The sequence below is a fragment of the Trichosurus vulpecula genome, chromosome 8 (assembly GCF_011100635.1).
Source record: "Trichosurus vulpecula isolate mTriVul1 chromosome 8, mTriVul1.pri, whole genome shotgun sequence".
Lineage (NCBI taxonomy): Eukaryota > Metazoa > Chordata > Mammalia > Diprotodontia > Phalangeridae > Trichosurus > Trichosurus vulpecula.
The window spans coordinates 167,256,197-167,268,706 of NC_050580.1; the positions used below are offsets into that span (position 1 = coordinate 167,256,197).

The 12,510-nt window shown below is 37.5% G+C and overlaps 1 protein-coding gene across 3 annotated transcripts in view; it reads left to right on the forward strand.

The window, feature by feature from the left end:
• The window catches only part of MYO5A (myosin VA), a 232,181-nt gene that overhangs the window by 186,757 nt on the left and 32,914 nt on the right, over window positions 1–12,510 (forward strand). Inside the window, exons 26-31 of one of the 3 annotated variants that reach the window (XM_036734147.1) lie at window positions 363–506; window positions 789–842; window positions 6,348–6,575; window positions 7,817–7,825; window positions 9,781–9,881; window positions 11,389–11,469. In XM_036734147.1, the coding sequence (XP_036590042.1) occupies window positions 363–506; window positions 789–842; window positions 6,348–6,575; window positions 7,817–7,825; window positions 9,781–9,881; window positions 11,389–11,469 (617 nt within the window). The remainder of the gene's footprint in view (window positions 1–362; window positions 507–788; window positions 843–6,347; window positions 6,576–7,816; window positions 7,826–9,780; window positions 9,882–11,388; window positions 11,470–12,510) is intronic. The other 2 variants (XM_036734144.1, XM_036734145.1) reach the window with 2 other exon arrangements.

Below are 12,510 nucleotides of genomic sequence, written 5' to 3' on the forward strand. Positions count from 1 at the left end.
TTATACTTTAGAACTCACCTCTAAGGCTGCCCCCCACAGGAAGTCTTCCCTGACTTGTATTGTTCTTTTATTCCTCCAGTAGACTGTAAGCTCCTGGAGGGGCAGAAACTCTTTTATCTAAACTGTATCTTCACCACTCTGCCAGCCCAGTGTTTTGTAAATAGTAAGCACTTAAGAAATTCTGCTGAATTGTGCACCTTTATCACCCCTTTGATTTCTAGAATGTATACCTGGGTTTAGGAAGCAGTTTCTCTTGGGCATATTGAAGGATGTGTTTTTGCTGATACAGTTTCTATTTTCCTTTTTCCTTTCAACAATTTTTCTTTTGATCCTCACTGATGATGACATGTTTTGTGGTATAGGAACCAAGTGAGAAGAAGGCACCTCTGGATATGTCCTTGTTCCTCAAGCTCCAGAAGCGGGTAACTGAATTGGAACTGGAAAAGCAAGCCATGCAGGATGAACTGGACCGAAAGGAGGAGCAGGTGCTCCGAAGCAAGGCTAAGGTACCCACCATCAGCTGACCAATGTCAACATTGCTCATCCAAACAAGCAGAGAAAACTCAATATCTTTGGAGCCTTACCTGAATGTCTGTCATCTCCCTTTAGAGAAAGGTTTCAAAGAAATACAGTTACCCTTCCCCCCAAATTAGTTACCAAACAGTAGTTATTGAGATTGGTGTAGAATTCTTGAGAAATATCAAGCTGTGTCCTTCAGGATAAGTAAACACACCAAGACTTATGATCAAATGTCAAAGAAAACATTGTTTTATTTCATTTTCTCCTAGGAAGAAGAAAGACCTCAAATTAGAGGTGCTGAACTGGAATATGAATCACTCAAGGTAATTTTGACAGCTTTGAAAGCAAGAAGGAGCTATTGATGGATGAATAATAAAACTTTCTAGCCAGTTAATAAGCATTTATTAAGTGCTTTCTATGAAATAGGGGCTGTACTAAGTGGTAGAGGTACAAAAAAAGGTGAAAACATTCCTTGGTTGTAAAGGAGCTTACATTCTAATAGATAAGTAGGTATATTCGAGATACATGCAGAGAAAAAAAAAATAACCATAGAGGGGTGGGAAAGCCCTGCTACAGAAGATGGCATTTGAGCTGAGTCTTAAAGTTTGTGATTTTAATAGGTGGAGGAAGGAAGCAGAATATTCTAGGCATGGAGAGCATTCAAGTGTGAAGGTTCTGTGACAGGAAGGATAGTATTTGTGTTGGGATTAGAAAGAAGACCGCTGTATTTGGATTATAAAGTGTGTGGAAAGGAGTAAAACGCAAGAGGATGGGAAAGGTAGAAAGGAGATAGATTATGTACAAGCTTTAAATGCTATGCAAAGGACTTTATGTTTGATGCTGGAAGCAACAGGGAGCCAGGCAAGTGTTTTTTGGGAAGGGGAATGACATGGTCATACTTATACTTTAGGAAAATCAGTTGGGTAGCTAAGTGCAGGATGGATGAGAATGGGCAGAGATTTAAGTCATGGGAATTAATTAAAAGGTTATTGTCATAGTCTGTATAAGAAGTGATAAGGGCCTGAACTAGTGAAATGGCCATGTAAATGGAGAGAAGGGGACACATATGAAAGGTATTATGGAGGTACTCTAAACAACAAAACTTAGCAATGGATTAGATTTGTGCATAAAGTTGAGGAGGCAAGCATAACACCAAGGTTGTGAACCTAGGGATCCACCTGCATAGAGATGATAACTGAACCTATGGGAATTGGTAAAATCACCAAAGAAGATAAATAGAAGGAAATGAAGGCCTAGTACAGAGGTTTAGAGAGCATCCATGGTTGGTGGGCATACTCTGGATGAATATCCACCAAAAGAGACTGAGAAGGATTGGTAGGATGGGTCGGAGAAGAAGCAAAACCTAGAGAGGAAAGCATATCCAGAAGCCAGTGTCAATCCACTGATTTACAGTGTCAGGTGCTGAAGAAAGATCAGAAAGAGTGAAGATTGAGAAAAGGTCATTAAATGATTAAATTTGGCAATTAAAATATCATTGGCAACTTTGGAGAGAGCAGCTTCAGTTGAATGAGGAGATCAGAAGTCAGATTAAAATGAGTTTAGAAGGGAGGGGGAAGAAGTGGAGGTACATAGTATAGACAGATTTCTTAAGGGGTTAGAAAGGGAGAAAAGATATAGAATGACAATAGCCATAGTTAGATCAAACCACAGGGTTTTTTTTCCTTTTTTAAGGAAGAGGGGGTCATGGGAGGGATTGTAAGCAGTAGGGAAGGAGAAATAGGGAGAGATTCACAATTATAGAGATCATAGGAATAATGGTGCAGGCAGTCTTAGTGAAGGCAAGAAGGACTGGGATCAAGATTGCATGGAATTGCCCTTGGCAATAAAGGCCAACTCTTCATTTGACTACAGTGAAGGAGGAGATAGTTGGAGAAAATATCTGAGTAATATGAGATGAAGAGGGAAGAAGAGCTCTTAGGGAATGGCATCATTTATTTTTTAGTGAAATACAAGGTCGCATCCTTAATTGCAGATAGGGGGAAAGGGCTACTTTGGAAAGCTTGACAAGAAATGAGAATGTTTACAAGAGTTGCTCTGGAAAGTGGGATAGAATCAACTATGGAGAAGTAAAAGGGTTGCCTTGCTCCAATTAAGGGTCTAGCTGAGATTGAGTAACACAGATCTGTAATGGACCCAGTCGACATAGTTTTATGACTTCCTCCAAGTCTGTACAGTGACATGTGAAGAGGAACAAAGGAGATAGATAGCATAATTGGAGGTTGAGGTTATAGACTGTGGGACAAAGGATTTGAGAATAGAGGGTGATATAGAGTTGAACCGATCCACCAGTGAGAAGTTAGAGGGGAAGGGAAGAGGATGAAACCAGTTGTAGGGATGATTGAGAAAAAAAAACAAAGGTGAAGAGCGGTTGGAGGTCATAGGGAGGATGAAATACAGAAGGGTGAGGGGTCATAAGACACAGGGAAAGGTGGAATGATAAGATTTTGATCACGTGAAGGAATTTTGAAGTTTATGAATGTGAAAATAGAACATCTGTGGGTAATAACAAGATCAAGGGCATGACCATCTCTTTGTGTTGTTGAAGTGCCATGGAGAACTGGGTCACCAGAATTTAGTAGACTAAAGAAGTGGGAAGCTGGAGCATTCGAGGGGATATAATGGGTATGTTGAAGTCCCCTAGTATGAAGGCAAGAGTTGGGGTGGAAGCGAAAGCCTGTGATCTAGGCACTGAAATCATTGAGGTGATTAATTTGGATTGCATGAACCTGAAAGGAGTAGAGTTTGCTGAGTAGTGGTGATAGAGAGAGTCTGGAAGTGACAATGCAGAGCAAGGCATATTCCCACCAAGACTAATGAGCCTGGGTCTATGAGAGAAAGGGTAGCCACAAAAGCAGTGTTGTCAAGGGGAGCCAGCTCTCTGTGAGTTCCTGAAAATGGATGGGTTAAGAAAGGAGGACATTTAAGATGAGAGGTTTGTTAATTATGAAGTAGGAATTTCAGAAGGCACATTAGAAGGGATGGGTTAACATGGAATCAGACATTGGCAGGGTAAGGTTGAGAGGGATGATTTATACAGACTTATAAATATCCCTTCACTGAACTCCTGAAACACCCAAGTGAGAGGGGCTCCACATGTAAATGGAATCATGTAAATTGCATAGGGAATAAAGCAAAAAATGAAAATGTTGAAAATATACTTTAATCATATGATTTGTTTGATGTATTTACCATTTTAGTTCTTGAAATTTTATGTTCTTCAATAAGATTACAGCAATACCAATTTAAATTTAACCCTGGATAAAACAATTTTTTAATTAGTTTTCTGTATACCCTATGGTTTCATTTAAATTGTATTCCCCATAGCCTTACCTCATAGGGCCTTTCAGCCTTTGGTCCCCAAACTTTGCAGTTGCTATGCCTATGAGCCTGCATATCAAGGAAATGATTAATTAAGTATTCCTGCACATATGGAACAACTTGATTCTCCCTTCATGTACCCATCTGCCCCAATTTCTATGGAATCTGCTTTGTAAATGTGATGTTACAGATCTGTCACTGCATGGACCCACTTGCCACAGGATATTGTGGTCTCATCACAAAAAGCTGCCATGGCATCAGCCTCCCAGTCTATCTCATCTGCAATCACTGGAGCCATCCCTTTAAGTTAGAAAAAATGGGGGCATCGTGTGAAGAAGGCCACGGTTAGAATGTACTTATTATCTCTATCCTGACGGAATAGAGAACTTAGTGCGTATTCTTTTTAAACTTTTTTCATTACTGTGTTTGTTAATGTATTAGATTAGGCAATTATTATTATGGGAACACCATAATTACACCACAGACAAATAGTTTGAGGAAAAACTGGTCTTTTGTTTGCCAACAGATATACCATGAAGGGTTCATATAATTTTAAAATTAAAGGGACATGACAACCTCTAATCTATCCTAAACATAAAAGGAGTCCTTACTATAATATATCTAATAAGGGGTCATTCAGCATTTACTTGAAAACCTGCAGTCAGAAGGAAGCCATCACCTCCCAAGGCAGCACATTTCACTTTCAGAGAGTCTGAGATATTAAGAAGTTCTTCCAGACATTGAGCTTAAATTTACTTTTTCACATCTTATCCTCATTTTTCCTGGTTTTCTCCTTTGAGGCCAAACAGAATGATTCTAAATTTCCATATGACAGATATTTGAATTCTGCTCTCACGTCTCTTTTCTAGACTAAGCATTGACAGATCCTTCATCACCTGGGCCGCTCTTCTCTTGTTCTTTGTCTTATCAATGTTCTTCTTAAACTATTACACCAGAAATGAATTCAGTAGGTCAGCGTACAGTGGTACTCTTACCTTCTTATTCTGCGAAGGTATCCCCTTGATCACATTAGCACTTTTGGCTCCCATGTTAAACTGCCGATTCACACTGAGATTTCAGTCCACTAAAACCCGTGGATCATCTTTAGACAAATGGCTGCTTGTCTTCTTCACATTTTCCTTTTAGAGATTTTTTTTAACCCAAGTGTAAGACTTAACATTCAATTTCATCATATTAGATTAAGCCTACAGAGCCTTCTTCTAATCTATAGTAGTCTTTTTAAATCCTGCCATCCAGTGCATAAGCTAATCTTTCTGCCTTTGTGTCCTCTGCACATTTGATAAGCATGCCGTCTTTCACTTATCAGAGGCATTGGTAATAATATTAAACAGCACCAAGCTATTCACAGATCCCTGTGGTGCTCCATTAGAGACCTTCTACCAAATTAACATTGAACCATTAATGACTACTCTTTGAGTCCAGTCATTCAACCAGTTCAGTGGGTTCAAAAATTTCTCCTCTCTGAAGCACTTTATTAAAGCTTTTACAGCCTTTCATCATCTCTTAACAACTTAAGGGCTATAGCCAACTTCCTTTCCTTTCTGTCAATAAAAACTTGACCAGCCATATCTTTTTCTTCTCTGACTTCTTCTTGGACTTACCAGTTTTATTATTTACCTTGCTTTACAACTACCTTCTCCTTTTTGTTCTGAATTCCTCTTCAGGCCTATATTTCTTAATGCTTTTTTTTTCTTTTAGATTTTGCCCTTCTGAAAGATGTCTCTCTCTTTTTCTTTAGTTTAAGTTGCTTTCCAATGTATTATTAAACTATCCCAAATTTCTCCTACCCAAATTCAATTATCTGATCTTCTTCACAAATTTAGATCCCTCAAAATGATCTTCACAATTTCTCTCTTCATTTAGATCAATTCCTTATTTCTTCTCCTGTAACATTCTTTTACAGAAGCCCAAAGTTTCTATCCGTTTCATTGAAAATACTTTTTGCTAGACATTAAGTATAGATAGAGCCTAAACTTTTAAGTGTGTTGTTTTCCCACATAATTTTTACCAAAGCAGAAAGAGAACATTGGTAAATATTTCAAGGAGCTAACTATTTTGAACTTATTAACTGGAAATAGTTTATTCAACTTCATTTTTGGACTTTGGATAGAACCAAGAGTGTTGTTCTCTCTAGGGTTCTTCAGAATGGGGACAATCCAGGGCTAGACTGAATACTCAGAGGTCATTATAGAATAGAGCAGGCTTTTCAGGTCTGTGCTCCAACCACACCCTGGGCAGGTAGGCCTGGAACATAGTTTCCACTGGAATTTGGGTTATAGATGTGAACCAAACTACTGTTCAAATGTACATCACCTCTAATTCCATCAGACAGAGTGCCAGATAGACTAGAGGGAGGCATTTCCTCTTTAGCCCTTTGAATATTACCATATCGTTCTTTCACAACATAATTCTAATGTACCAGCTTGAGGGCAATATGAATATAAATGGTATGACTTTATTTTATGTAGCGTCAAGAACTGGAATCAGAAAATAAGAAACTAAAGAATGAGCTTAATGAGTTACGTAAAGCCCTCAGTGAAAAGGGTGCTCCAGAAGTGACTGCTCCAGGTGCTCCTGCCTACAGAGTCCTCATGGAGCAGCTGACTTCAGTCAGTGAAGAACTAGATGTTAGAAAAGAGGAAGTCCTCATCCTGAGGTCTCAGCTGGTGAGCCAGAAAGAGGCTATTCAACCTAAGGTAAGTGTTAGTGGATAAAGTAAATTATCCCAGGTTAGCTTGCCCACCAAATCACAAAGAAAAAGAAATTGTCATGCTAATTCCCCTACTTCCTGTCTCTTGGAAGATGTGTCTGAATAGATTTGCTCTTGGCTAGATCTTCTGTAGCCAAAACAGAGCAGGTGAAAAAAAGAGACATGTTTTGTTTTGTTTTTTTAAGCTGGTCAGGGAACATGTGAAATCCTAAATCCTATGGAAAGTTTCATAGTGCACACTCATAAGAAAAATCCTTTTAAAATGAAGCCTTCTGTAGCATTCTTACTTGAGGAAATTTTCATGTTAAAAGTGTTGACATCAGTAGAATGATTCATAACCTTCTGTGGGAGGTATTAAAAATGAATTTTAAAATCTGCCACTTGGACATGATAATGGAATTCTCCATTGTTTTTTTTTATTGTTTTGCTTTTAAAGGTAATATTTGAAAATGAATCAGTCTCGAAACAGGAAGTCCAATTAGTAGTGTATTGCATAAATCTATATGAGAAGTGATTGTAAGCTCCTTGAAGGCAAGAACTATGGTGTCCACAGGAAGTGCTTAATAAATGTGTGTTGAATGAACAAAAGAAAAGAAAATGAATCAATGTATATACCTTAACAAGTATATTAACCTAGTACTGCTAACTAGAAACTATGGCAGAAGAATCGTTATTCAAAGCATTTAAGAAGCCTTTCTGCATATCTTACTGAAGCATCATATAAAGTAAAATAAGCATAGTTCCTGACCCTAGGAGATCTTAATTGAAATCTAAAATGACTTGTATGCTTAGGCATTATTGCTAGGGATTTTGATAGAGGTAATATTCTATGATCTATAAGAATACGTGACATCCTTTCTTGTGAATGGTATCTGGCAGCAATGATCAGCTTTGGTCCAGGAAGTAACCAGTTCTAGAACTCAAAATTCTGACTATACAATTTTGAAAGAAAAAAATCCCAAAGATAAAGAGACTAAACTCAGGTTAAGAAAAAACCAACAACAAAGCTTGTTTCTCAGACTTAGATAGATTGCAGGGATATAAAATAAGCACATGTTGATCTGTAGGTTTTATTCTGTACAACTTCATTGGGTCCCTAGGAGAAATGTGATCATGGTCACTTTGCTGTTGCTTTTGCCTTTTCTAACTGAGAGTCATTGGTGGTATTTATTTGTAGAAGTAAGCATTTATTTTCTTCTTTTATGCCTGCCAATTTGTGATTTCCAGGAGGACAAGGTAATCATAAAGGGTTTTTAAAAAAAATCAACTATCTCTCTTTAATCCTCATTTCAGTTCACACATACTTTTTACATATAAAATAGATGCTTTCTGGTTAAATTTATAAAAAAGAAGATCTTTATACATCAAAAACTATTTTCTGATCAACTTTCATCCCATAATGGGAGTTTATGGAGAACTGTGGTTAAGAGGGAACTCCAGTTCAGGGCATACATTATTTTCCTCTACCACAGCACTATGGACTTTTTTCTAGCAATTGTTAATACATGGTACATAGTAGTCAATAAATGTTTCAGTAAACTGAATACTAGTAGGGAACCCATAGGGCTGGGTATAGGTTCTTAATCTGAGGTATGCTCTGTGAAAAATGTATGCTCTTCTAACCTTTCAATTCCACTAACTCTGCATTGGTTAGAAGTAGAACCTGGCCTACTAGGCTAACCTCTTTCTCTACTACAGACATTGCCATTCTCCTCAGCCTAACTGCTACCACTAGAGAAGCTCTTCCTGATGGAGATTATAAGTCATGGCTGGTCAGATGTTAGTTGGGTTCTACTTAGACAGCACAACTTTTCCTGTTGTGTTTTGCTTTTTAAAAGTATAAAGTGTAGGCCAACCTTGATGTCATAGTCTGCCAAGTAGGAGCTTCTAGAATGATATGAAATGGGTAATGTACTTTCATTTAAGATTCAACATTTCTGTAGGCTTTTAAAAACTTATTACAATTGGTTGGAACACAATAGAAAGAAAAACAATAAAGGAGCTTTTTATTTTGTAGACTCAGTTAATTTGCTAATTCCTGTTTATACCAGGTCACTTTTCTGGAGTACACTCTTGATTTAAAGTGCATGTGTATTCTGTAGAGGCAAGCCAATGATTCTCCTTATAGGGATAGTGACTGCTCTGATGTGTTTTGGTTGTTTGGGACTTCCATTTAACTATCATTATTGGGATTGGAACAGCAATGTTATAGGCCAAACAAGGCAGGTGATCCAATAAAGTGTTAGTCATGGATAATGGGACAAAGTCTAGACAGGTGGGTGTATTATCAAGGGAGTTTGGTAGCAGGTGATAGGCAAATATCTAGGCAGGCAGATTGGTGTTAGGGGTGTCCTGAGGTAGACAGGTGGTAGCTGACCCTGCTGACAGAAATTGAATGACAAAGAGGGGATAGAAGAAGTCTGATGGAGACAAGCAACAAGGCTTTGGTATTAGTGGAGTCTGGTAGTAGGTGGTGGGGTTCAGGAACAGGTCTCTAGTTTTGCAGAAGATGAAGAGAGCAAGACAGGACCACAGCCCCAGTGGAACTGTGAGTCCAACCAGGGTACCAAGGTAAGGATAAAGTTACTGGAATGGTGCATGAGACGGAGGCTTGGTCCACAGGAGCAAAGCAAGAGTCTAGTTACTAGACTCAAGAGTACAAGGTCAGAGTAGAAGCAGTAGCAAGACTGACTTGCTACTGAGCTGTATGATACATATGGATCCATTTATTTCAGTTTTGGGTGTCTTTCTGTCTCTGGATAGATAGACAGATAGATATAGCTATAGATATAAACATGTTACTTGTCTAGATGTTGGATTGGTTGTGGAGCAAGGGCTTTTATCCTGGGGTCCATAAGTTCATTTAAAAAAAATTAATAACTATTTTAATTTAATTGTTTTCCTTTGTAATTCTATGTATTTTAACTTTATATATTTACAAATGTTATTGTGAGAAGGAGTCCTTAGGCTACACCAGACTGCCATAGTTGTCCATTTCACATAAAAGGTGAAAAACCCCTAGCCTCAAGCCTAATGTAGAGTACTGACACTGGAGAGATTGGTAGCAGGGACTTTGGAGGCTGCAGATTAGGAGCCAGTCCCTCAGTGTAGTCCTCTAAATAAAAGATTCCCCTACATGAGCACCCCAAACTATTTATTTCTCATGACGGAAATACCTTTCTCTGCTTCAGAATACAATGACAGACTCCACAATCCTCTTAGAAGATGTACAGAAAATGAAAGACAAAGGAGAAATAGCACAGGCATACATTGGACTGAAGGAAACAAACAGGTTGGTTTGGTTCTTTTACTTATTTTGGCTTGTTGAATCACTGTTTGACATTTTTTAATATAGTGACTACTTTTTTGTCTATTAGGGATGTTTATTTCAGACTAGATCCAACCTTTCTAAGTTATTCCCATCTAAAATTTCATCTGAAACGTGGCAGCAGCATCAATCAACAAGCATTTATTAAGTACATACTATATGACAGGCACTGTGCTGGGTGCTGAGGATACAAATTCAAATAATCACTAACAAGAGCTCTTAGGAAAATCTCTGCCTTAAGGGGAGCATAGATTCTCAAGTAGTATTTGCATTTGAAATCACAGTAGCAGGTTGTTAATTGTTATTTTTCCGTTGTTCAGCATTTGTTATTTTTAAAGATTTTGAGGAATAGCTAAAGCTATAAGCAGCTTCAAGTAATTACCAAAATTTAGAACATGTTGATTGGAAGGCGTAAAGGCCTTGTTCTACATTTATTTTTGACTCTCATTTCACTAGTGGCCTTACCTGACCACTTAGAATCAGTCATGACCGAGGTCAAGACCTTTTTTTTTCCCTCTACTGGTGTAAGCAAGACTGAGAAAATCCTGACTCCAGTTTTATCTTACCCCCTGAACTCTGGTAAGGATAGAAAGGAGATCTTACTCCCATTTCCAGCCTTAGCAAGCCTACACAACCTCATAAAACTTGAAATAAAGGACCTCCAACTTAGCCATATGCCAAAAACTTTCCACAGCTACAAGGTTCCCTCAATTACATCATGTACCATCTTGAAAGGACAGGCAGCACTCTGACTATGATACGAATTTCTACTTTCAGAATGTTGTGATCTGGTACTTTTAGAACTCCTAACAGGCTATGCGGGATATCAAGAGATATATGGAAGGATGTTTCTATGCATAAGTACCATTGTACCTTTCTACATTCTTTGAACCTCGTAATTTGATTGTAGTGACTAAAATTTGTAGTTAATCCATGTGTCTGCATGTATAAACTGCATGTTTCCCCATCCCATTCCTGCACAAACTCTGAGACAGTTCCTCATAATTACCGTTCCTGTTGAGGAAATGAAAGCAGTTCATTCATCCCAGGAATTGATGCTACAGCCACAGGCTACCACCCCTGCTGAAGCCCTTGTTCTTGTGCAGCCGGTCTCCCTAATACTGTGTGCTGTGTGTAATTTCTCTTGGATTCCGACACTCAGAGTCTACCTTTTTTTTTTTATTTCTGTTGTTTCTTATCCATATCATAATTATTCCATAAAGAAAAAAAGCAGAAAGGACTCTTTTTATGTAATTTCTTTATAATTTTCCTGGTTTTGTCTTTTTTTTAAAAAACAATTTAAATAACCAAGCTGATATGTGTGGTAACTTTGTCATCTGTGGTCAAAAAAATATGTCAATCCCAGTAATGAACGTTAAATAATATTTGCTGTTATTGTCCTTCATGTGCCATCATCTCATTACCATCATGTATCCCTTTTGTGTTTTCCATTTTTCATTTGGCTTGGAAGACCATTCCCTATGGATTGCCATGAGCTGAATGAGGATGAAGAGCTGTGGCTGGTTTATGAAGGGTTAAAACAAGCCAACAGGTTATGTGTGTTGCCTCACAATGGAATGTTCACCACTTCCTGTTTTCTTACTAACAAACAGTGGCCTCTTTAACCACTGGCTCTTTCATGCACTAACTATGTTCTTAAACAAAGTATGATGAAGTATCAGACAAATGCATATAACTTTGTCATGTGGTGCTGGAGACTGAGATGTTTGTAAATATAGATGTCATTTCTCATCCCTGGGGATGAGACCAAATTACTTCATTGCTGATTGAATTACTCAAAAAACAAACAGAAAGGTGTTGGCAAGATAAGTCTAAGCTACTGTGCCTATAGTACTTACCTTCTAACTACCGGTAACATGGAAGCTGTTTAATATTTGAAACTACAAATTATGAAATTATGAATTAGGAGAATTTCCTTATAGTCATGAAATCTAAAATGCTCACCACATAGAATTAACCTTCAAATATGACACACTAAGCCCATGTAGATTTGAAGAGAAAACAATTAACATTCAGAAAAGCAGATTCTTAAAACAAATATAAATTTTATCTTGGTAGTGATATTTGTAAAAGAAAATTTGTAAAAATACTATATGTATTAAGAAATATATACATATATATTTCTGAATGCTGCTGCTCAAGTGCTATTTTGTTTTATTCAAATTATGAAGCTGTCAGTAACTACAAAATATGATGGTTTAAAATTCTCATATTCAAATTTTGTAGTCTCCAAAAGTATCAAATATTTTAACATGTTATTATTAATCTGACTGTAATAACTTTAATAACCACTGGGACTATAGGGAATGCTTTTAACCTAATAATATCATTTCTTTCATTTTGTTAATAAATTCCTAACCGTAGTCCGGTTTCTTAGGTTTGCAGAAATATAGAGATGTAATAATAAGGGATGGGGGGATAATAAAAGCAATATACTATCCTTTTTTTCTGTCTTAATACTCTTACTATAGGAGTTTAAACAAAGATGACAATTTGTTTGACTATACAAGTGTCCATCTGTTTGCTCTATGAAGCAATAGCTCCTTTACTGATATTTCTAATGTTTATATTC